A 24,141-nucleotide genomic window follows, 5' to 3' on the forward strand; every position below is an offset into this window, starting at 1 on the left:
ATTTGCTGTCAGGATCTGCTCGTTGCTTTTTGGGTTTATGTTGGAATCGGGCCTCCGTTTCCACACTATCTGTGAATTTACCAGTTCTGTGTACTTTGAAACAGCTCTGGTTGCTGAAATGCAGCATTTGAGGCTGCACATAAAATTGAGTAAGCTGTATTGCTTAGCAAGGATGCTGGGGACTTCAGAGCAATTCTTTGAACTTTTATGGCCTGGCGCTTGGTCAGACTAAAGTCCGTTTGCTTAGGTAAAGCTGAGGAGCCTGTCCATTCCCTTCAAGTGCCATAGAAAGTTACTAAGTCCTGCTCGAAATCTGGGGTTTGTTACTTGAAAATGTTCTCAAAAAGTGCTTGTCCTCCCCTCTTCAGATGGGGCCTGGAGGCTGGTGTTAAAAAAAAAAAAAGCAAAAAAAAAGCAACACCTTTGGCAACCTAAGTATGCTTACCTTCTGGTTTGTTTTTTTTTTAATCAAAATAGTTCCTTCCAGGAGTGAACTGGGAAGGAAAGCAAATCAGATTATTGCCATGATAACAGTTGGATATGCCAAGATGCCTCAAGGTTTCAAGCTGTGAGTAAATACCTTCATTTTAGGAGCGGAAGACCATAGTCTGATGGAGGAGCTTAGAGTTTGTAACAGTATAAAAGTTGTGTTTCAAATAGTAAGTGGAATTGGTGCATGTATTTCCTTGTATAGGGCAACAGCTCAATAAATTGTAAGCCAACTTGTTTGATTTCTAAACTGAGACCCATTGTAAGCTTCTCTCTACCTGAGGGTTACAGCAGATGTGTGCTAGTCCTTAGGAGAGTGATTCCCTGATACCAAATTGATTGCACTTCAGAAGGCTCATTTACAATCCACCTTGAGATGTGTGAATCTGCAGCATCCCGTGTCTGTTGTGACTTCTGGAGATGTCTGTCATCGCCATTTGGTGGTCCTGACGCTTCTGGTTATCCTTAAAGCCTATCTGGTGTTAGAAGAGAGACTTGAAAAAACCATGCACTGTGAGTTATAGCAATTAAACCTTCCTCGTGCTTCCTTTGCTTGCTGGTGCAGCTGCCAAACATTTACTGAGTTGGTACTTGAACAGTAGCTGGATCTTCTAATGGGTGTGCAAGACAGTTTGTTAATTCCAGATCTTGAGTAAGAGGGGACTCTGTGTGTGGTGTACAGGAAGGCTTGTGTTTATCCATGCTGGAGATTACTAAGATCTTATAGTATGAACCTTATCTTTAGAATGTGTTTCCTGAATCCATCGTTCTGTCTTTCCTTTCAGTGACAGCTTTAGCCTCTCTGTGGCATTTACTACAGCTGCTTGTGGAGAATGTAATACCGAGATAAAGAATAGTTCTGTTAATCTGACAGCTCTGCTGACCACCAGAAAAAGTTCTGTGGGCTGCACATCACGATTCATGAAAGTGGGTCTGTGGTCTTAATTTTTGAATACCAGGTGTTTTATCACCAAACTGTGAGCAAAGGTATAGCACTTGCAGTAACATTTGAGTTTATTAGATTAGTAACAGGTATCTGCAGGGCTAGTTCACTGCAAGATCTATGTCTGTGGTTACAACATGTTCAGTCCAGTCCGATTACATACCCGTGGATGATAATAATGCATAAGATGACTTGAGACGTGATCCTCAGCCTGAAGGATTGAGCAGACTAATATTGTTGCTTTACCAAATTACCAGGCAAACATATAATATTATAGCAGGGAGCTTGCTCAGAATATGCATGCTTATGAAAAGTTTGTTAATGTGTCATTCTAAGTGTGTGAACAGAGGAGACTGAGGAACAAGGCAAAGACAAACTGGGAAGTAAAAGGAATGAAGGTAGGTCAGATCCTTCAGCTACTAAAAGGGACTGCTCAGCACTGAGCAAGCCCAGAGGAGCTGCCCCCATGCATTTGTGCTCCTTCTTCAGAGGTTAGCGAAGGAGCGGCTGACCAGGAGGTGCCGTAAGGATTCCATACGTGCGTATATCTCCTGCTGAGCATGAACCAGGTGCTCTAAGCTAGAGGAATCTAAGTTCAGATTCCTGTTGTAAATAGAAAGGGAAACTCTGAAACAGCCTTTCCTACCTTTCCTGGTAGGGCACCTTGGCAAGGCTTCAAAGTAAAACATGAATCCCCAGAGTTTTCAGCTCTGTGTGGATTTGAGGCACTTACATGCATTTTGAGAATCTGGGCCAGGGTTTCTGGACTTGTTGCCATCAGCTCTTTCGTATCTCTGCATCAAAAACATTCCTTTATAAAACAGGGGTGTGTTTTTGACAGTTCAGAGGATTTGGATATTTCTTTTCCATAGGTCACTGAAATAATACATTACCGATTTTATGATCTCAGACATGTCATTCAGGCCTCTTTCTTCCTTGCTAGACTTAGAGCAGTGCTGTAACAGTTTGCAAGGCTCTGGATTAACTTTTTGGTAGCAACGTAGATGCTTGCGTGGAGAGCGGTTTACTGTGCAAATAGGATGCATTGTAGTTTTTACATCCAAAGAGCTGGTTTCTTCAATGCTCCTCTTGAATTGCTTGAATGCACGTGGAAGGCAGCTCTCCCGAAAGCAGAAGGAGAAGGTGGCTGTGGGAGAAGGTGTTTCAGCAGAAGTTCTGTCTCAGCATGTTACCCCTGTCCAGGGGTTAGCATTGCTTGTTGAGAGAGCAGAGTGATAGACGATGCTGCTTGTGTCCCTTTTCCTGCCCCCGCTGCCTGGTGGCACTGCTCGGGTCCCTTCAGTGTTCCTTGCTTCTGCCTCTGTAAAACAGGTGTAATTGAGCATTGACCTCTTTGTGTGAGACCCTCTAAGATTTAATGATAAGTAAACTAGACAATGATTGGGCATGGGGTTTGTGAGGGAAGGGTTTAATGAAGTGGTAATATTGCAAAATAGGCGTTGAATTCTCAGCTAAGAAGCCTAATCATTGATCATGATGGGCAACTGACCAAACAAGCTTTAAAAGCAGGGGTTTGTTCTTTCTGTGATGCTTATCACCCTACCCCTGCGTCTGTCTGATTTCTTTGCTCAAGAACTGGAAACAGAAATACTCTTTGACAGCTTAAATAACCAAATTTAGAATGTGGCTTCCTGTTCTGACTGGTTCTTCAGGATTCAAGTACAGTTTTGCGTGCTTTCCCTGTTCCTGCCTCCCTTCTCTTTTTTTTTTTTTTGTCTTTTTTTTTTTCTTTTTTTAACTAGATACAGGCTCCTTTGTAATTACTTTCTTAAATTTCCTTTACTGTGTGTAATAAAGCTGGTGTATGTAGGCACTGCCTTGGTGGGTGGTATGCCTCTTACTCACTGGGAAAACTTTTGTTTCTTTACTGTACTGTATCTCATTCTGCCCTGCATGCATTGGCTTGTTTCTGATCACTGCTACTGAAATGGCTTCATGTTTTCATGATAAATTGGACTACGTAACACAGTTGGCTTTGTCTCCCATGCTAAAAATGGCCAGAAGACTTTTGACGGATGAACTTCTCCCTCCAAGGTGGGGAGGCAGTGGGAGACAAGCATGGGAAGTGCTGCTCTCGACAGATCGGTCTCTATCTGTTTACAGGTTTGCTGCACTAATTTAAGGCTCTCCCCAGATAAGTCATCTGTTTGGATTCTTAATCCACTCAGACTCATCTGTAGACCCTGTTCATTGCTGAAAGCCACATGTCCTCACAGCAATAGGATGAATTAACGGACCTCCCACCAGAAGAGCAGGGGCATCAGATCCTTTGGCCCTCTTAAACTGCTGTAGCGTGGCACTGTATTCTTCAAAGGTACCTCTTAGGCCCCTTTTTCCCCATCAGACCTGGTGCTGAGACAGCTGTCTTTGCAGGGAAAGATTTGAGTATAGCTGCCGGTGAGGAAAACAAAGGACTCGGCCCCACCTATGCACACGGAAATGAACTTGCTACCTCTGCTCTCTGCGGTGGTGCCTGTGCAAGACTCCAGTGCTCGGCTGTGGGCAGCGACGTGTTGTTTTCAAAATTCTGTAACTTTGCATAAATGACACCGGAAACAGCTGCCCAGCAGTAAAGAACAAAGTTTCCATATGCGCAGTAAAGGTGGCTGCGCAGGTACTGCCGTAGCTCATCGCTCTGTGGGGAGAGGATGTGATGGTGGTGAGGGGGAGGTTTGTCTGCCTTATGCAGCAGCTTCACAAGTGTTTTCATAATGCCCTGAAAACAGGGGTCCAGGTCCTGCATTGCCTTATCTGTTACACTGATGCTAATAGGTTGAGGCCAAAATTCCTATGCCTGACAACATCCCACTGTTCCCTTTGCCTTGAACATGACTAATGTTATGGCTGTAGTACCTTCAACAGATGCTGTGTTGGAAGAAGAGAAGAACGTTCCTTGCTTTTGCAAAGAATACCTAGACTTCAGTCCAAATGGACTTAAAATAATACCCAACCCTTCATACCCACTGGAATGAGTTTCTAGAGAGACTATGGTAATACATCATCTTCATGAGGGCTCTTCAACAGGAGACAACTGAGAGGACCAGAGAAAGTCTTGCTGGCAGACATATTCTGAAAAGAAAAGAGGTCACCAGGCCCTAGTGTAGGCTAAGGACTGAACATGCCTAATAAGACAATCCACGCTCCAGATTTAATCATCTTAGCATGTGAGCAGACACTCAGGAAACTCCTGTGGGATAGGAGTGGGTGGAATATGGTGACACCCACACCTTTGTGTGGTCTGACAAGAAGCAGCAATTCAGCCTTAAGCTGTTGATCTTGGATAGAAACATTAGTTTGATTAATGCCCTCTTTGCATGTGGACTCTGAACTGACAGCACTCCGTGTCCAGCTGTAAGCGTGCTTTCTGCAACTGTCAAATCTGTGCATGCTAATGCAAAACCTGACTAGAGCGCTTCATGCATTTTTACCGGTGACCTACGTACCGAGGCCTCAGCTATGCAACGAGAATCCCATTCTGCAAGCTGGACACAGAATTACTCTATTACATCACTGCAAGATCAAAACATGTTAAAATGCACAAGGAAGGTAAGGCAGCTGAAGTTACTGGTGCAAGCTACTGTGATTGTGTAGCTTTGAGATACAGACACAGGGGGAGATGATGATTGTATGAATAAATCATATATTTTCATCCTTGTTGTCTGCCAGACAGAACAATACAAGTCAATAGAAGAGATTTGTGCATGTGTGTTCTCCCTCCACCCCCTTAAACTTCTCTCCAGAGGCAGCTCTGGTGGGTATTCCTTCTGTTCCCTCCTGAAGTGCATGGCCAGACATCCTTAGCACTCCTCATTGTAGGTTTTTTTTCCCCATGATGTGTCCGTAACTGGCTCTAGCTGCCAGAGTATCTGGCTTAGTTAGCTTTGCAAAGGTTCTGGGATTGTTGTGGTTGTTTTTTTTTAACAGTGTGTCTTACAGACATCATACCGCTGTAGTTTATTAGTCTGTGTGGTGTTCAAAGGTTAAATGAAATCCTGCTGCCCAACAAGGGTCGTGTTGGACTGAGTGCAGATGCGGTGTTGTTTACCGCTTCCCTATGCAGCAGGCGTTGTGGCCCTGCTAATCCTGTGACCTCCCGGGGAGCACGAAATGCCGACCGAAATCTCGGACAGGCACTGCCCTTTTCGCCCACAGCATGGTGTAATTTCGTGCACTGGGCTGGGAAGTGCCTGAGACCCCAGACAGACGTATTTACATCTTGTCATGCAGTGATTAATGGCTGTGCTCACATGCTCTATTGCAGCATGGTAGTGATTTAAACTGCTACCTGTCATCACTGTAATTTTGTGCACTTTAAATTCTTTATGTATTTGTCCCAGCAGAGTGCACCTGCTTCCAGCAAGGAGCAGTTTCGTGGCTGTCTTGTGACCTGCTGCCTTCAGCTCCATCTTGTGCATCCCCTCAAAGCCTCTTCTTTCTGCCTCCTCCTTGCTCCTGCATGCTGAGAGATCAGATTATTGGGTCAATACTTCTGCTCACATCTAAATGTAGGATGCAACTTTGACAAAGAAATATGCTTGTTCCTTAAGTCTGCTTTTCAAAAGCAGAATCTGAAAATAACACGTGCTATACAAATGGACAGAACCAAAATGCTGATCTCCCTAACGTGTAGCCTGAAGACAGTGTCAGTCTCAGGCTGGTATTTCAATCCTTACAGCAACAAAACCAGGCTCAAATACCTTTTATTAGTGCAGGTTTCAATATATGAACTTGCTGGAGGATTTCCTACTCCTGTTTTCCAAAGGTTCAATAAGAAAAAAGGCTGGGATGTTTCTATCATCATTCGGTCTCCTAGCATATGGAGATGCAGTGCATGATTTAATTAATCCAGGACTAATTAATTTACAAATCTATTATCCATATGTTATGAGTAGCTGCTTTAATAGTATTGCTTGTAGTTAATCACTGCACTTGTTTTTGGCAGTTTTTAAGGGTTTGCCTTTGTAATGTTCGTTGCATGTAAGAAAATCTGACATCTGTCTGAACAGTATCTAAGTGCATTTAGTCTTCTACAATGCTTGAGTAAAGCCCTTAAGTTATTAATTAGAATAGAACAGAAGTTCTGGGGTGGGGTTTTTTTTCAGTCTATGAATGCGTGGTATGTGTTACTACGGAATATGAGGTTCTTGCCAGTCTCTTGACCTCTGGAAGGATTGAGTTACCCTCTATTTCTCTAATGTGCTGATTTTTTCCATTGCTTCTTGCAACAGACTTCACTTCTGCCTAACAAAATGATTTTTTTTGGCACTGCAGCAAGCTGGCACTGCATTTTCTTTACAGCTGTGAGGAGCCATTACCAGAGATGTGCTCTTGGCTATATAAGATGACATTGCTTAAATTAATGCAACCAAACCATATTCTAGCAAACTTGCAGAATCACAAATTCTGCTGCTTTGTCCTTTTCTCCGTGAATCCCTGAAGTGGGGATGGTTGAGACCTTTCAGGTAAGTCTCAGACCTGAAGCAGTTGCCATCACACTGTGTTATCTTTTTAAACCCCTCTCTGCTTCTCTGAAAGTTTTAGCTGATAGTTAGAAATAAACCCTAGACGAAGCTTTCTTTTGGCGGCTAGCTCTGCTGTCTGATCAGAGGGGCAGTATTTATTTTTTTTTTACTATTGAGTAGGTGTCATTAGTAAGTACACGTGTTTAAACTCGCATCTTCCACTGCCAGCTCACTAGTGCCTTGTTACCGGGTCTGAGCATGTGCCATCCGCACCAGATGACTTCAGAACAGTATCCTATTTGTGTCCCTCTCTGGTGGGATATCCTGCATTCCTATGGGAAACACAAAACGGAGCTAGCTTCCAAGGTTTGTCAGTTGTTTTCCTACACTCCTGGTTAAACTGCTTGGAGAATGCAGCTCTGGAAGAATTTCTGCTCTGGGGCTGTCCTGTGAGCAGGACGGGATGAAGCAAGCTGCCCCTCCAATTCTCCCCAGTGGCAAACTGTATGAAGTTTCCTTTGCACTGCAGCATCTGAATTCCCAGCAGCCAGAGGACAAGATTTTTGTTCTAATGAACTTCCTTTCTTCCTTTTCTCCTGAGGGGCGATGGAGCTAAAGATTAAATAGCACTGAAAGGCAGCTGCTTCTCCTCTCCTTTGGCAGAAAACGAGTTGTCGAGTCTCTGCATATGAAAGTTATTGCCAAGAACTATTTCCCCTGTCTCCTGCAGGAGAGAAATTAAGGTCGTTTCCTAAGTACCCGAGTTGTCGCTGCCTGTCTTTTGCAAAAAAATCTTTTGATGTGCTGCTTCAAACCTAGTTTCAAAGTTTGCAGCCTTCCCCGGCTCTTCTGGCCTAGATCTGGGGGGGGGGGGGGGGGAACGGGGGGGGGGAAGGAGGAAACAGGGCGCCCGCCCCCATCACTGCTCGCACCCGCCCGTCCTTCTCTCTTGCCTTCCTGGGGGAACCAGTGGTCAAGTCCTGGCCCCTGAGCGAAGGGAAGCGCCCGCTCTCGGCCCCGCCGCTGCCCGCTCTCGGCCCCGCAGCCCCGCACCGCCACGTGCGGGCCGGGGGCGGAGCCGGTGCCGGTCCCGCCCCGCTGCCGGGGCCGCTCCTGCGCACTGGGCGGGCAGCGCGGGGGGGGCGGCCGGAGCGCGGCGGCCGCGGGGCAGAGCGGCGGCGGTTTCCCCATGCCGCGGGGCAGGGCGGCCGCCTCGGCGGGGAGCCGCGATGATCCCCTACTTCTCCGACAACGCCGTGATCTCTCAGGGCGCCATCGCCCAGCTGTGAGTACCGGGAGAGACCGGCACCGACCGGCATAAATCTTCTCTCTTGCGCTGCGCCCCGGGTGCCGCTCAGCCCGCCTTGGCTCCGAACGGGTCCCCCTTTCCCGGTGTGCCGGGCGGCCGCCCGGGCTGCGCTTTCCCCGCTCTCGGTAGTTAGTTCCGCCGCAGGTTTCCTTCGGGCAAACTTTCCCCTGGCCGCGGAGCCGGCACCGCACCGGGAGGCGGCTGGCGGGAGCGGGGCTGCGGGAGGCACCGGCACCGCAGGGCTGCCCGCTTCTCCGTTACCGCCGATTTGCCTTTTTTTTTCCCCTACAAAAACTCTGGGTCCCAACCGAGCGGTTCGATACGAGTTACACAGCAGCTGCCACGGGGAGCTCCGGTTTACGCCTCCTCTCGCCGGAGCCGCCGGTTGCCCGTCCCGTGTGCGGGGCCGGGCTGCAGCACTCTCCCCTCGCCGCCCCGGCAGACCCGCAGCCAGCCTGTGCGTTGGTGGTGCGGTGCAAGCTTCCTGTGACCGTGTACCACGGCCCTCTCTTAGACTTAAAGTCGAGATTAGCCACTTTACTTGATCTCTTGTTTTGGTTTATCACAAGGTGGCAGATAGGGGCTGCGGATTTGAGGTTGGGTTGTTGGGGCTTTTTCTCATGTCGGTGCAATAGGAGCAGGACTGAGACCTTACACTCGGGACCTCCAGGTCATGAGGGCGAGACGTGAACTGATGCCAGTTTTTAATTACTGTCGGTCTTGGGCAGCTATAAAGCGCAGGGTGTCTCTGTGCCCCGTACTAAGCCGCTTGAAAAAAAATCAGTCTCTCCAGCTGCACACCCCCCTTTGAAATGCAGATACAAATAATCATTTAATTTGTAGACAATTAACAGTGACTGCCCGAGTAGTGAGGTTTGGCTGGGAGGATTAGGGAGGGAAATGGCTGCTATGGAGTGGTAGATAAGGCTTTTAGAGATAGTCACTGTGGTCTTGTCACGCTTGATAGTTCTTTAAAGAAGCCAACGGCATTTTTATCTCTTGGAAACATCATGAAAGGCTTAAAAATAGTAGGATAAAATGCTGGGTCCCACCTGGAACTGTGTTCTTGTCGCAAGAAGTTCCCGCTGGAAATTGAGCTGCCTTGCACTTACGAGGTCTTTAGTAGATATCTCTCCTTATGCTTGATATGGAAATAAGTCCCCGGACTCTGTGGCCTCTTTTCTGAGCATAAGCAATCACTGCTGTATTTGGTAATCAGTTTAGTTAAGTCTCTCTGAGCCTTTCAAACTCTACCCAAAATATTTGTAATTAGTCCTCCCTCCCCCCCCCCCGCAGTGTTGCCTGTAAGCATGACGGCTTTCCCTGTGCTTGCTGATAACGTAGGTTTAACAGTGATCTACCCGAACTGTTCTGTGAAAACAAGGATGCAAATTGGATATGCCGCGGGCTTTGGGAAGTAGCAGTAATCCTGGGAAAAAAACCTCAACCTTCTATAGGCTGAAACATTTCCTTACAGCTCAAGATGATTTACCAAGCTCTATCAGGTAGCTAGGTAACAATTTAAGTGCTTTTAAGATGTTTGTTTTATATGCTGCTCAAACACTTGACCCACAGTTTGAGACTGTACGGAAAGGGATCAAAAGAAAGGGGAAATACTGCTCGTCTCTGCTCCCTGCATCACTGGTAGCCCTGTGGTCTTGTATCTGGCTGTAGTTTAAATTGCTACTTGGTTGGAAGGACCACCCTTTCCTTTTCTGGGGAGAGAGATAACTGAGCTATCGGAGGAGCTTACGCTGTCCTTTGCCTCCTGGAAGGAAAGATTAATAAGCATGAGAATGACAGAGCTCTTGGCCCACGCATAGATGTTCGCACAAGGCTGAGCGCTGGATTAATATTTTGATAGCATTCTCAATCAGGACAGTACTGTCTTTTGGGCTGGCATAATAAAGAAGTGTTTTAAAATTTATACTCTTAACTAGAAGTTCGCAAAAGCTGATTAATATCAGGTGTCCTTATTTCATTGTGGGCAAGACCTAAAAATCCAGATTTTGTTGTTTTGCTGTGCTAAAAATGTGTTCTCTGTGGAATGAGAAGGGCAGTAGTGACCCAAATGTTATCAGAAACTTCTGTTTCAGTGTATTCTTTAGTAGATGTATTTGGCTAATCAGCTCTGACTTTCAGAGATCAGCAGAAATTACTCTCGTGTTGACGCTTTTAGTCAGTAATGTAGTCAGCTGCTCTGGGTCTGATTCATTTCAGGTTCACAAGGATTCAAATCAGTGTCCGAGAGACTTGTGTTTATCAAAATGCTCAGAATTTATAGTTGTAACTCATTCCAGAAAGTCTTGCTACTCTCATTGAACCCAGTGGGAATTCTGCTGATTTCCTAGTTTATTTGTGTGTAGGATTCAAAATTTACTTTGGTCTACTAAAACCAAGGCAGCTGATGGAAAGCTAGAAAGAAAAAAAACAAAACTTCAGATAGTCTGCAAATATCAAAGAATTTTTAACAGGAAAAACCTGGATAAATTGCCATAGGTCAGTTCTGCCTGCCCGTAGCTGTTTCCTCTGCCTTTGGCCAAGTTTTAGGTATCTCATTCGTGGTTGGTGCCCCTGAAGTATTTTTTCCATGTCCCTGTGATAATGCCAGATTCCTCTGTCACTCAGTTTTCCTCTTTATCTCACTAGCAAAGCAGGATTATCCAGCGATCAGGGTGCTCGCTCGGGATTTGGGAAGACCCAGCTCTTACTCCCTGCTGCGCCACATCCTTCCTGTGCGACCGTGGCCGAGTCCCACCGGGCCAGTGTTCAGTCAAGGGAGCAGGGCCTGAAGGTGCAGGTGGATGCTTAGCTTTTCTTTTGAACCTGAGAATTAACCGCCTAGCTTTGGTGCCCACATCCCCCTGGCATTTTTGTCCATTTTTGAAGCATTTAAATACTTTGGTTTCTGCCTCAGCTTCCTTTCTGCAAAGCAGCAGCGAGAGCCCTCCCTGGGCTCCTGTGCAGCACATGCTAAAGCACTCCGATACTGTTTACTACTTCATCCTCCAACACTTCGGAAGCCAGATGGATCTAAAACCATGAATGTGCTTGCTGCTTTCCATGGTTCTCGTCCTTGCTTTGTACCAGTCTGTTTTCTATTATAAGATGTTAACTGATAGTTTTTATAAACTTTTATAAACTAGTTTTATAAACTAGGTTTTTTTAAACTTTGGCAAACAAAAAAGAAGGAGCTAGAATAGGATAGTTTCTTTGCAGTGTTGTGGGTATATCTTGGAGCTCTTAAAAAAAAAAAAAAGTAAAACCCACAAGTTAAACAGAATTATTTTCAGCGAAAGGTTAAAGGTAACCACAAAATGCTCTTACAGTCTTGGCTTAGCAGCCTATTGCTCTCTCGCATAATCAGCTTTCTCTTAAGTGACAACCCTTCTTCTGCGTCAGGTGAAGAAACAACACTTTACAATGTAAGAGGAAGTTACAGGCTGTGCAGGTAATTATAAACTGTACGCTAAATTACAACGCCGAGTAATTCGGGCTCATTGTACTGCCGCCTCCTTGCTGTAACCTGTCTTTGTGCCCAGCCTGCCTTGGCCCTTGTCCTCCCCCACCCCTTTCATTTACCTTTGTCATGCGGCAGTGGCCTTTCTGCTAGGAAATTTCATGACCATCTAATTTTAAATTATGCCAAGGGCCAAGTCAGGAACTTAGGTAGGTGTGTGGCTGCTGTTGCCATTGTTTGGAGACCTGCTTATTTATTTATTTATCATACCGGAAACCTTACAGCCTTTTTATCTGCTCACAATGTTACTGCTGCCAAAAACCTTGAGCGTTCAGCAATTAGACTGCAATCCTCCAAACGGCGTGTTATTGGAAATCTTTAATTGCCTCTGTGCCATTGTAAGTGTTGTAGCTTTGTGAGTATGTTACTATTGTGCTGAGAGTTGATGATATTTTAGAGTTGACGAGGAGATGCTTGGAAACAGCTGCTCGAAAGACTGGGAGATCAACAGAGTGATTCCAGTTATGCTATCAGCTCTAGTCGAAGCTGCTTTATGAGCTGAGGGTCGCTCTGGTTGGAGGTACTTGAAATATGAAAACAAGTTGATCAGCTCTTCATCTCTTGTAGAGGCTGGTAGGATCAGCACAGACTATAGCAGTTCTGTTTTCCATTTAAGTGTGTATTATGTGCTCAGGGTTTGCATGACTGCAGCAGCCAGCCTCCTACTCCACCAAGGACGCAAGGGGAACGTGCAGGCAGGGGAACCTGACCCCTTACCCTTCCTGCCCACCCCTCCGCACAGCTCGGCTCCCCCGGCACAGTGGATGAGCTTCCTGTTGACTGAGCAGAGCCGTCGGGGATTTCTCATCTTTTTTATTTCTTTGCTGATTGTGATAACACAAATGCAGTGTATAAAAGGCCTCTTACCACCCACTGATTATTAAAAACTCTATGCAAATAAGTTGTGGTAATTGGGCAAAAGTAGTATGCTGTGTGCTCCAAAGTTGATCATTAACTAAGCCAGGGCTGTATTGTTCATAACTACTTTTCCTGTTTGGCTTTTCCTTTTATTCCCTTGGAAGCTATGGGTATTTGTCTCACCGATCCTTCCTGGTAGGGGGTTGGAAGAGAGACAGAGATGGTTATCGGACGTAAAATCAAAACTTGAGCAGCAGACTAGTGTTTCAAGGACAACCCCCCCCACACCACCACCCGTATTTAAGCAGTGTGTTTTAGTTAGGAAGCCCACGCTGCTGGGCTGCCAAGTTCATGTTTTAAAAGGCTGCGAATGGTAGAGTTGCCTCTGAGATTCTGTGTTTTCTTGAAACTTCTGCAGATGTTCATGTCTCTGGAAATGCTTGGGATTTTTCTAAAGACTACAAAGCAGAAGGACCCGAGTGAGATTATCAGCAGAAAAGGACCTTTTTGGGGCCAGTGGATAGGCTGGCTGGGATTTTTTTGCAGGGCTGTACTTCCTTGTACCTTTATCACGGAGCCCCTGGCTAAAATGTTACTTCATTTTTTTTTTAAAACAACTTCAGGCTAACTTTCTTGAAATGTTGCTTCTGACTAGTGTTTGTGGGGTCAGAGAAAGTTTAAAATTCTGCGTCCCGTTCTGCGATAGGCTCTGAAGAGTTGCTGTCTCCTCTGCATCAGTCTGGCAAGCAGCATTTAAATTATCAGCCCATATGGGCTCAAAACTAGTTCAAGCAAATATTTTTTCTCCAGTGTAATGGTTGTAATGTGTACAGAGCAAACCTGCAACTTGAGTTTCCAGCCGTGGTGTTTCGTAACAGCTGGCTGAAGACTCTATTTCCACAAACACATGGAGTACAACTCACTCCTGTCGTTAATTCTGAATGCTTGTGCTTTTGCTGGAGTATTTGGAAGACACCCCTTTGCTTTACCTGTGTGCCTGGGCCAGAGCTTGAATCCAGCAGCTTGGGAAGTAAGTGGAGACTGGCAATAGTTGTTCTGCAGCCACCTATTGCTGCGGTGTGTGGGATTAACTGAGTGTTTTGTGACGGGGAGAAGCCTTCTGGTGCAAGGACATCAGCCCACAGATGAGGGAGGGTGAGGAAAAGAGGAACTTGTAGAGATGAATGACAAAATTAAGCTGTACCCCAGCATTCGCAAAGGCTTGGGGGTAGTACAGGAATCCAGCTCGTGAGATCTCCAGGTAGGGTCGGCAGTTCTTGGCATTGGCAGCTTCTCAAATTTGGGCATTTCTAGGTATATTAAGGCCACAGGCTCCTCGTTCAGTGCATTTTCCTGTTTATCCCGTATTTATCTGGCTCTCATCAACATTATATTCAGCCTGTTGGGGTCTCTGGGTTTATTTGCAATAAGCCATTTAAGAAGTATGCTTTTTCTCAAAACACCTTTGTTACAAGTAGGCTAAATCCACAGACTGCTGAAGCATAAATGATTTAGTCTTTTCTTTTAAACAAATGATCTTTGTCACTTAGTAGTCAAGTCCTTAGTTTGTTCACACACTTCTCACAATGGCTTAATGAGGTCTATATTGTCCCACCGGCCTGGGCTTTCTCCTGCCTGTGATCTCCACAGTTCTGTGTTTGGTTCACACTCTGTTAAACTTCCAGCTTTTCACCAGAAAAGTGCACATTTGTTACATCTGAATTTTGCTGTGTGGCTCTCGTGGAGGTGCAGAGGTGAATTGAAGTTCATCCCTCGGTCCAGCGCTGTGTTGAAGCACCCCAGGTGGGTAAGGACCTTGGTCCCTGCAGAGGACTGTTAAGATGAGTTGAGCCTAGAATTAATAGTCCGTACCCTGGTGTGCAGCCATCATCTGCTCCATGTTTGCCTCACCCCTGGTTTAGAAATCACCGTGTTACTGTGTATAATGAACTGTGCTGTATTTCCTCTCTCCCTGTGCTTTGTTTGCCAGCATGAAGAGAATGAATTTATTTGTCTGAACCTTTTGTCACCCTGCAGCCTCCATTCTTACAGTGTCCTAACGGGATGCTTTGGAGTGGGCTGTTACCTGTGTCTTGGCTCGACCACCTCTAGCGCATGGAGATGGTGGCCGATGGATGGACACGGGCAGCCGTATTCTGGGTGTATTGCTGATGCTTCGTGAGATACTCCAAACAGCAGGTGGGACTGCAGGAGGGTCATTTTGATTAGCAAATGATAAATTTACCTCTGTCAGGTTGTAATTTATGGGGAAACCTCATTTGCACAAAGATACAGATGGGAAAAGCTATCATTAGTCATACTTTTGTCTTCTAAAACTTCCTCTGTTAGTCTTCTACTTGCTTTTTGGAACTCGATGTTGGATTAAAGTGAACCCAGAATTGTTATTTTCTTTTCTTTTCTTTTTTTTTTTCTTTTTTTTTTTTTTTAAGGCTCATTGTTTGGTGGTGTGTGAAGAGTTTGTCATTGGCTTTTGTTGTTGTTATTGTTAGGGTTGGGTTTTCTTTTCCTTTATTTGCTTTGAAAAAGAGATGGAGAAATCAAAAAACAAATGCAAAGTGGAACAGCTGCATTCCTCTGTGTGTTGCAAAGACTGAAAGCCAGTTAGTCTAAAGAAAAACAAATAATTTGTCAGCACCATTTCTAGCCCTTCTCTTGGTTTGCCATGATGAGAAAGTTGGAAGAAAACAAACGGAGGAATATTCATGTACCTCGTTAACAAGCAGGTGAGAAGCCCAGAATAAACATCCCTCCCAGAGTTTTGTGCTAATACGTTCAGCGTGTGCGTGGGAGCAGGGCCGGTGTGTATTGCTCAGCTGTCCCTCTAAATGCCAAGGTGAGCAAGCGAGCCGAGGAGCCCGTGTGTCCAAGAGCTGCATCTGCTGGGCAGGAGGTAAGGGAGATGGGGCAGGACATCACAGAGTTTCCCAGCACAGTCACCACAGCAAAACCTTGACACCGTCATAATGTTACTGACTTTTTTGTCCTTAGTTCCTTCAAGTACATCATGAAATGTTTTATGAGAGGCTCTCTAGCTTGAAATTAAGCAAATATCTATTCTAGAGCCTTTTAAAAAGCTGTTTAAGAGCCTTCTCCCTAAAGTACACTCTGTTCTTGTTAGAGACTTCTCTGGGTCTGTGATACACAGCAGTGTTCAGTATTCTATTGGTCCTTCTACTTTAATGTGTGGTTTTTCAAGGGGTTTGCATGCTTTTAGGAAATATGAAGACCTGAGTTAACCACTGAAAATTGGCTGCCAAACTGCCTAAAGTGCTAATTCTGATGAAATTTAGCACCTGACTTGCAGGGATAAACACATCTGGAATCTCTACTCTTCGGAGTTCAAACTCTTGTAAAATAAAACTTTATTTAATGTGTTTCCAGTCTGAGTCTTAGTCAGCAAGACTTTGCAGGGTCTTTATATTGAGTTAGAAACTCCTCAAAATGCATTGGGAAGTTAAGCACTGACATCTCCTTTAGCTGGAAGTGACATTAAGGTGCTAAAAGAGTAGGTTAATTTGCAGCTGTACTGAGGAATCACAAATGCAAAACTGCAGGGTGATGCTTCAAAATGATGCGCGTTGCTGTATTTCCTTTTATTTACTCTTTTTTTTTGTGAGCAGATATCATAAAGAGCGTATGGTTCAAATGATACTGCTTCCCAGCTTTTATTTCAAGTATCTGCATAAAAACATTGTGATCCTTAGGAACAGTTTGAAGAAGTTTACTTGTCTGCTACTTAGAAATCTCTCGGTTCCTTTCACCCCTTGGACTGCCCTTCATTTCAGCCTTTATTTAAGTTGGGAGATGCTGTGGTGGTGTTACACATCCCACAGTCTGTCAGCTTCTGTTTAAAGTGGCGTATGGTGAGTGATTAATGGAAATTATTTTGGGAATAAAGGACTCCTGGTAAGCTGATCCCTATTCAGAGAGCCAAAAGAAAAGCAGAGTCACAAGGGATGTTGTCTCCAGGAAGAACTTGCTACATCCGCGGGGGGAAGAGTTGGATTGGAAAGCGATGCTGAGTCTGCATTTTGAAATGCATCATAATTATATCTCACGGTCTGATTTGGAGAGCTTTTCCTGATGGCTCCGGAGACTGATTGTCACTTAGACCAGCAAAACGCTGGAGTGCTTTTCTTGGCTTCTGCCGGGGTAGGTGTGCTGGGGGGGGGGGGGGCTGTGTGCTCTGAGGACCAGTGGACAAGGCAGCGTGTGGCCTGTCTGCTGGGGAGCGGACGATCTTTAAAGGCTGAGGTGCCCCATTCCCCACAGGGTTAGGTCAGTTAACCCAAAATAATACTGTATTTCTTCTTTGGTTTGCAGCTTTAAATTGAATCTGAAGTTTTTATTAACCTTGCTTATGTTAAGGTCTGTCCTTCTAAGTTGCCTTGGATTGAAGAAAAGACAGAGAATCCATGAAACTGTTCCAGCTATAGAATGTTTCTGATCCTTTGTCTTTGATGTTTTCTCACTAATTTCTACTTACTATTTACAGCCACATTAAAGTTTTATTCCCTTAATTGTAGCTTTGCAATTCCATAAAATGAAGTCACTGGCATATTTGCAAGTGTGAGCAGATCAATAGCCCGGTTATGAGCCGTATCAGCACAACAGGTAAAGCTCCCTGTGACGTCCAATTTCAAATCAAAACCTATTGAAAGACATCTGGCACGTGGCTGTTCTCTCTGAAATGGTTCACAAGCCATCTCACATTGCTGGTTACCGCTGACTGTCCTTTTTGCTAATCTAAAGGGACAGTCAGTCCTAAACTGATTTTACTGTTTGTGCTGGAAGCTGTCATTTGGGGATCAAATAGCCCTCGTGCATGGGGAGGATGCAATAAGAGTGAGAAAAAATTGAAAGTGCTGAGTGCTGGAGAAGTTAAAATCCTGAACAAATAACTTCCTTCTATTTTTTACGAGTCAAACCCAACAGCCTCTTGATGATTTTTGATGCTTTTGGTAAACAAGCATCTGTTTCTTTTTAGCACAGAGGAAAAGGCTTATTATTCAGCACTGATTTCTTTGTGTGGAGACAGAGTCGTCCTTGTTTTGGTGCTCTATTTACAGGGGTCCATTAATGTATTTACTGAGGGCAAAGCGATGAAGCTGCGATCAGAGCCAGGCTTAATTCCTCCATCCCATGCCCCGCTCTAGGCGCTTGGGGCAGTTGCAGAGCCGAATCCTGGCACGGGGCCTCATCTCAAGGCGGCAGGACCTCGCTCGATGCCGGCCACCTCCACCATAACCAGCGACAGAGCAATGTCCTCCTCGACCTGCCTGCACCCGGGCTGTGGCTGCTCTGCTCTTTCCAAGTCTCCGAGGCTGGGCTCGTGCCTGGGGGGAGGGTGTGGGGCTGTGCTGGGGGTGCAGGGTGCCCTGCTTTGAGTTGGGTGCCAGGGCGCTTGCCAGCTCCTGGTCAGACTGTACCCATCCTGGGGAGACAGCCAGTGCTGGCAGGGATTCAGGCAAGTCAGTGGTCTCCTTCCATCTTTAAAGTGCTGGGCATACTTTGTCTAAATATAGGTGCCCCTGAACTTGGCTGGGGAGGGGAAGGACAGTATGTTGACCTTAATGTGTCTCGTTTGACTTGTGTTACAGTCATATTTAAAGCCGTGGGGTCCTTCTTGTGGGATGCTGCTGGTCAGGCCAAACATGGTCAGGTCTGTGACAGCGATGAATCATGCACCTGCACGTGCAGGGAGATCAGAGTAAAAAGTACTTGTAAAATATCCTCTCTCAAACATTTTTAAGTAGTGGGGAGACCTTTCAGGCTTGCTGGTTGTTAACCAACTGTGCTTGAGGATGCGTCAGCTGTTGTTTAAGGTTTAAAAAGAAATGTGCTGTGTATGAAGGCAATGCTTTCAAACTCCGGTGGCAGAGATTATTGCGTGGTTTAAAGATGATCAGGATGCACTGTGTTAATTCTGAGAGGAAAAAGATAAGTATGTGTCAATCAGAGGGGTGCTCTTTCTGAAGATAACTAATCAAAAAGCTGTGTTTTTTTCTTTGATCCTTGATGCGATAGATTCTTCTTACAAAGTTTTCTCATGTTGATTAAAGTGTTTTTAAGAATATATTTCTGAAAGCATTTTGTTAATACCACAGCAGCTGGGTGGTTTTGGACAGACTGAGCTGGTAGGAGTGCGGCACGTGGTGGTAAAACACTGCGGAGCGCTCCCTTGGGTGTAACTGTCCTGCTCCGTGAACCTGGTGGTATGCATTAAAGTCCGTGGATGTTTAAACAGTATATAGTGCAAGAAGAATGTCATGTAGGGCTTTAATCTGGGAATGTCTTGACTTGGAGACCTGGAAGCCTTTGGGGACTATCATGTAAAACAAATTCCTTTCACGGTCTTGCTTCTGGTCTGGGTCTCTTGCTTAAAAAAGCGCATAGAATCAAATTTCTTCTGTAAACACAAAGTGCCCAGATTTCTTAATAAGCATCTTAATTGTGTTAGCTGCTCCCTTTCGCGTATGTGAACTGTCGTGCTTGGACTGCAGAAAAAATGATTTTGTGCATATCTTCAGTCATGAATTCCAGAGCATGTCAGAGCTTTGTTTGCACAACTTGTTTTGCTGTTCCTTTTTGGAATATTTTACTTTCTCTCTGTCTGGGTTCTCTGAAGCCGGCTTGAAGGTTGACTGTGGGCCATCCAACATGTGGCTTGTTGGGGCTCCTTTAGTGTTACATAGCAAGGTAGACAGTAAAGTTTTTTTGCTGTTTATGCTGCGTGGGAATGAGTACATTTCTGTGTGTAATAGTAATGTAATCCATCCTCACGTATCTCTGTTCTTCATTGCGGTGGTGAATCACAGTCTGTGCCCAAGTTCATATTCCTTGAAATACGTTATTACCTGATGATCTGTGCTGCAGCGGGATGTCCCAGCCCATGCTGCGTTTCGGTGGCAGCAGCAACACTGTGACTCTGACACATCTCGCTCGCTCGTGCGCTGCCCAACCTCGACACGAGGGCGTTTGTTCACTTTCTCAGCCGCTGCTCCGAGGCTGCCGAGCGCTGGCAGGAAGCGATGCAGACTGGCTCGGTAGTGAGGTGAGACAGGGAGGGTTGTGTGCGCGTTACTGTATGAGCGCACGTTCAGCAGCAGCCCTGTGAAACGTAATACGGAGCTGTCAGCAGCAGGCATGGGCGCGCAGATGGGTGGGACGGGAGCGCTGAGCTCGCAGCGTTTGCTCTGCCGGGCGGGCTGGTGAGGCGGCAGGCGATGCCCGTGCGAGGGGTCTGCCTGCACTGCCTTTGATTTAGGAGTTTGTGTGGTGTTGAGCTGGTTCATTCATAGGACAAAGGCACCGGAGGGGAATGGGAATCCCATGAGGACTTTGACTTTTATCGGAAATGATAAAATGTCTTTTTCTGCAGTCCAGCTTGAAACAAAACCTAATCTGCCTTCCTGTGCCTGTAACAAATAAATCCCAGCCCTGCCTGTGAGGGAGTACATTTGATAGGAGTCCAAAGGTCGGCTCACCACTGCAGAGTGAGGCTCAGGGCACCCGGAGGCGGAGGAATGCTGCAGGTGGCTGTGGTTGTGTTCGGCACAGTGCAGACCCATTGCAGCTGTGTGGGCTGAAAACTTTGGCTGCAAGCAGCAGCTGTCATTGCTCCCCTTGCTGGCAGCAAAGCATCTCTGGCAGGGATGAGTTTCTCAGCCCAGAGCTGTCGTCTTCTGTGCCGTCTCCAAAGGATGCCACCACTCTCATCAGCACACGCAGGCTGCCTGAGCTGCTTTGACTCTGAAGTTTGCAAAATGGTTTCTGGAGCTCAGGTCAAATGATCCTGGTGGCAAAGGAGCACTGATGGCACGTGTAAGTGATGTTTTTTTTCCAGTAGTGGGCTTGAGTTGTAGACTTTAACTCAGTAGGGTATTGAGTGGGCGTCAGCACTCCCTACAGCCTTGTTGCATGACCTGAGGCTGGTTAGATCCCATCTTTGAAACTGTGTCTGTGAGTGTCGTTGTTTTGTGCACCTGAAGTGGTTGCTCTTCACTTGCAGGCACAACCATGCTCACCAGTGCTCCCTTGTCCAAGTTGTACCCTCTCTGAATTTACCATAAATTCTTTCCTCACTTGGAGCAAGCAAAAGGAATGCCTTGAGAGTTGTGATGCCTTTAGAGTTCAGATTCACGCCCATCATCCTCACCTTTGGGTATCTTCTAGCAAACTGTAAGGTTTTCTCGTTGTCTTAGCTCAGCTTCAGCAGATGTCCGTATCGGAGACCAAAGCAAAGGAAAAGATGACTTGGCTATGGTGAGAAAGGATCAGTAGATGACTTAGTACAAATGAGTTACCATTGGCATTGAAGACCTTTCTGTGATTGTGCCTGTCTGTGTCATTGCAGCTGCATTCTCTCTCCAGGGACCCCCACCTTGGAGCACGGGAAGTGCCTGTAGACGGTTCCTTGGGGCGGGGGGGGGGGGGAAGAGAGAGAAAAAAGGCACAAATGCAGATGTTGCTAAAAATGCAGCTTGCGTCAAACGTCTGAGATGGAGTGGGTTCCCACGCTTTGTTTGTTTTTCTCCTTGTGCTGTTTCTTAAGTTGCAAAAGTGCTGAGTGGCAAGAGACAGCCTTTGTCGGAGAACCACTTCCCCTTTCTTTCCCTGCCCTCAATGTTGTCACCTCTGTTGACAGTGTTACAGAGCCCTTTTTGGTAAGTCATGGCCCTTGTTTTGCTCTGCACTGGGTTTGTTTCTATTTTAGATATCAAAGAAGTCTAGACTTGTCTCTGTGTGCTGCCAGCTGACCCTGTTAATACAAATGTCAATGCAGAGCAATCCTGAGTTATCCTTGCCTTTTCCATTTCCCTGTTGTTGTGGTGGTTTTTTGTTTACTAGGATATGGGGCTTTTTTAGTGGTGACTGGTGCTACTTTGCTTTACGCAGCCCTGAGATCTAGCCTCTGTGTGAAGAGAACCACGTGCCTTCATCACTTGCCTAGGAGCAAAGCCTTAAACTGGAAACCAAGCATTGCTCTTGTCTATATAATTCATTAATACTGTTGGCAGTTATTAAACCAGGTGCTTTAAAAAGTACACAAGGGAAATAGGGATGTTGTATATTGAAAAACAAACTACAATCAAAGTGAAAGAGTTAGGCACTTCTCTAGGGAGGGATGCTGGAGAAGCGTGATGCTCTTGTCTGGTGGTTTGATGGAGAAATGCCCTTGGCTGCCAGGCTGCGCAAACTTCCCGCTGCGTACCCGGCCACCGTTGCACCCTTGGCTGGAGGACTGATGCTTTATTAGCCAGGATTTTTCTTGTGACCAGGTAAAGTGAGTGAGTGAGCTGGAGGAGGCTGGCGGTGAGAGCCGGTCTCAGAGCAGGTGTGATGCCATGCCCCAGGCCTGCCTGCGGAGGAAAGGAAACAGCCAGTTTGGGAAGGGGAGCAGGAGGAAGGAGGGAAATGGCTTGAGGTGCTAAGAGCAGCAGCAGGCTGCTTGGCCTGCCCTCCTGTAACTTTTTCCACACCAGGCGCAGCAAGCTGCAGTTGGAATTGCTGCTCTTGCAGGGTGAGTCCTGGCGTGCTGCAAGAGCTCGCTCTCGTGTCCCCAGCTGCCCTCCCTCCACGCCTGGCTCCATGGCCTCAGGAGCGAGCTAAGCATTGACGCCTCCTGCACCACTCCTGCCAGCGTCTGAATTTTGGTCTTTTCCTTGGTTTTGTGTTTTGTAGGCTGTGGATTAAAGGAGGATGATAGAGCTGAGCTGGCAGCAGATGAGATGTGCACTCCCCCCTGCAGCACGCTCTGGCTGCTCATGTTAGAGCAAAATGTTGGGGCGCTCTTGAAGGAGCAACCTGGCTTAAAACCAAGGGAAAGGAGCTGGGCACACAAGATTTTTTTTTTTTTCCCCCACTTCCTGGTAGATACCCTTCTGCAGAACGTCTGTTCCCCAGCCTATGCTTGTTGAGCTGCCGGCTCTTCAAACAGGGGCTGCCTTTCACTGCACACGCGAGCAGCGTTTGGTAGAGCGGGCTCCCAGCTGAAATCCCCAGCACTTTAGTGCAGATGTCTGCATTGACACTTCCCAGTTTCAGGGCTTGGGCTGCTGAATGCTCCTAGTTAGTCAACACCAGGGTTAACTTGTGTCATTCCTTACTGTCAGACTTGCCTGCCTACTTCCAGTCAGTGTTTCTGCTTTTTTTTTTTTTTTTTTTTTTGTTTGCCTTTAGTGTAACTGGCCGCTGGAGGGGAAGGGTACATCCTGCAGATGGGCTGGAAACTCGAAGCCCTTCCTGGCGGTGCACAGTCCTGCTGGGCAACTTCTTGTGTTTGCGAAGCTTGGGCTGGGTGATGGTTGTGTCCCAAGAGATGCTCTTTAGGAAAACCTCCTTTTGCTCAGGAATTGGGAGCCTCCATGGAACAAGAGCACAACGCTCTTGTCCTGGGGAACTACAGCTGGAGCTGGGCTTGGCATTGAAATCCCAGCACAGCCTCCCAGTGCTGAGCCATAGCTCGTTGTTAGGATACTGCTTCAGAGCGCTTTTCTGCAGGGTTCTGGTTAATAAATACCTGAGGCTGACAGAAATTATGTTTGTGTTTCTGTAAATAATACAGGTAGTGGACTTTTATTCAGATGTCAGGTGTCTTGAAATCTTTGTTTCCCCATCCCATCACTTTTTAATCTCTTCCTTTCTTCTAAGGGTGAGGGTAACGTGACAGGACGATGCGACCTCCCTGCAGCGTCTGCGTTGCTGCCTGTGTGTGCCACGGGCACGGCCGGTGAGGAGGTTTGCTCCTGACCACGCTGATCCCTTCCTGTGCGTTCTGCAGGGGGGACATGGTGGGAGGACTTCTGCTGAACCTCTCGGGATGGTGCCAGCTCTGTCAGTTGTGCTACTTGGCAACTGGCCGAGTAAGGGCTGGGCTGGACAGGATAGAGCCTGCTGTAAAGGACCTGCTCCGATGAGTAAGTAGAGCCTACTGGAAAATCATCCTCAGGCTCGCAATAACTTAATTAAGTGCTTATTAGGATAAAACATTGCCAGAAGCTGTTCAGGTGCCTCTTTGCTTTCCTGTACTTCTAAAAAGGTTTTATCTTCTTTCTTTATGAAATAGTTTCTAAAGAAGACTAAAAGGATCCTTTCTGAATAATTTTACATTGAGGACTGAGGATTTTTCATGGAAAACTGGTAGGTGGTGCAGATTCACCTATTCTTGGCTGGTGGTGCAGCACTCGGGACGAGCAGCTCCCCGGCTGAGCAGCCTCTTAGGGTGGAAGGCATCGTACAGAGGGGTCATGGCACAGTATCGGATGATTCATGTTATCACATCACTTTGGCATAGTCTGTAAACCAGTAACATTTTTGTGTCTTCAAAACAGTTTATTTGGTGTTTGTGCTTGCAATTTATGAATGGAGCTGTGCAGGGTAACAGCTGGGAAGGCATTCACTATTTGTTTGCCATCTGTAAGTTTTATGCGGTTCCCCAATTTTGTAGCATAATGAGAATTTGGTATGAGCCATGCAGTGTTTTCCTCGTGCACAAGGAGCTCAGCCGCTGGGCAGC

The 24,141-nt window shown here is 46.3% G+C and overlaps 1 protein-coding gene across 2 annotated transcripts in view; it reads left to right on the forward strand.

Annotated features, from left to right (window-relative positions):
• Positions 1-24,141, forward strand: part of SSH2 (slingshot protein phosphatase 2) — a 103,025-nt gene that overhangs the window by 38,206 nt on the left and 40,678 nt on the right. Inside the window, exon 1 of one of the 2 annotated variants that reach the window (XM_075771572.1) lies at positions 8,038-8,200. The exons of the other annotated variant lie outside the window; for it this stretch is intronic. Within the exon in view, the coding sequence (XP_075627687.1) occupies positions 8,145-8,200 (56 nt within the window). The 5' untranslated portion in view covers positions 8,038-8,144. Of the gene's footprint in view, positions 1-8,037; positions 8,201-24,141 lie in introns of those variants that run through there. 2 annotated transcript variants of the gene reach the window in all.

Source organism: Balearica regulorum, chromosome 19 (genome assembly GCF_011004875.1).
Source record: "Balearica regulorum gibbericeps isolate bBalReg1 chromosome 19, bBalReg1.pri, whole genome shotgun sequence".
In the NCBI taxonomy this organism is placed as follows: domain Eukaryota; kingdom Metazoa; phylum Chordata; class Aves; order Gruiformes; family Gruidae; genus Balearica; species Balearica regulorum.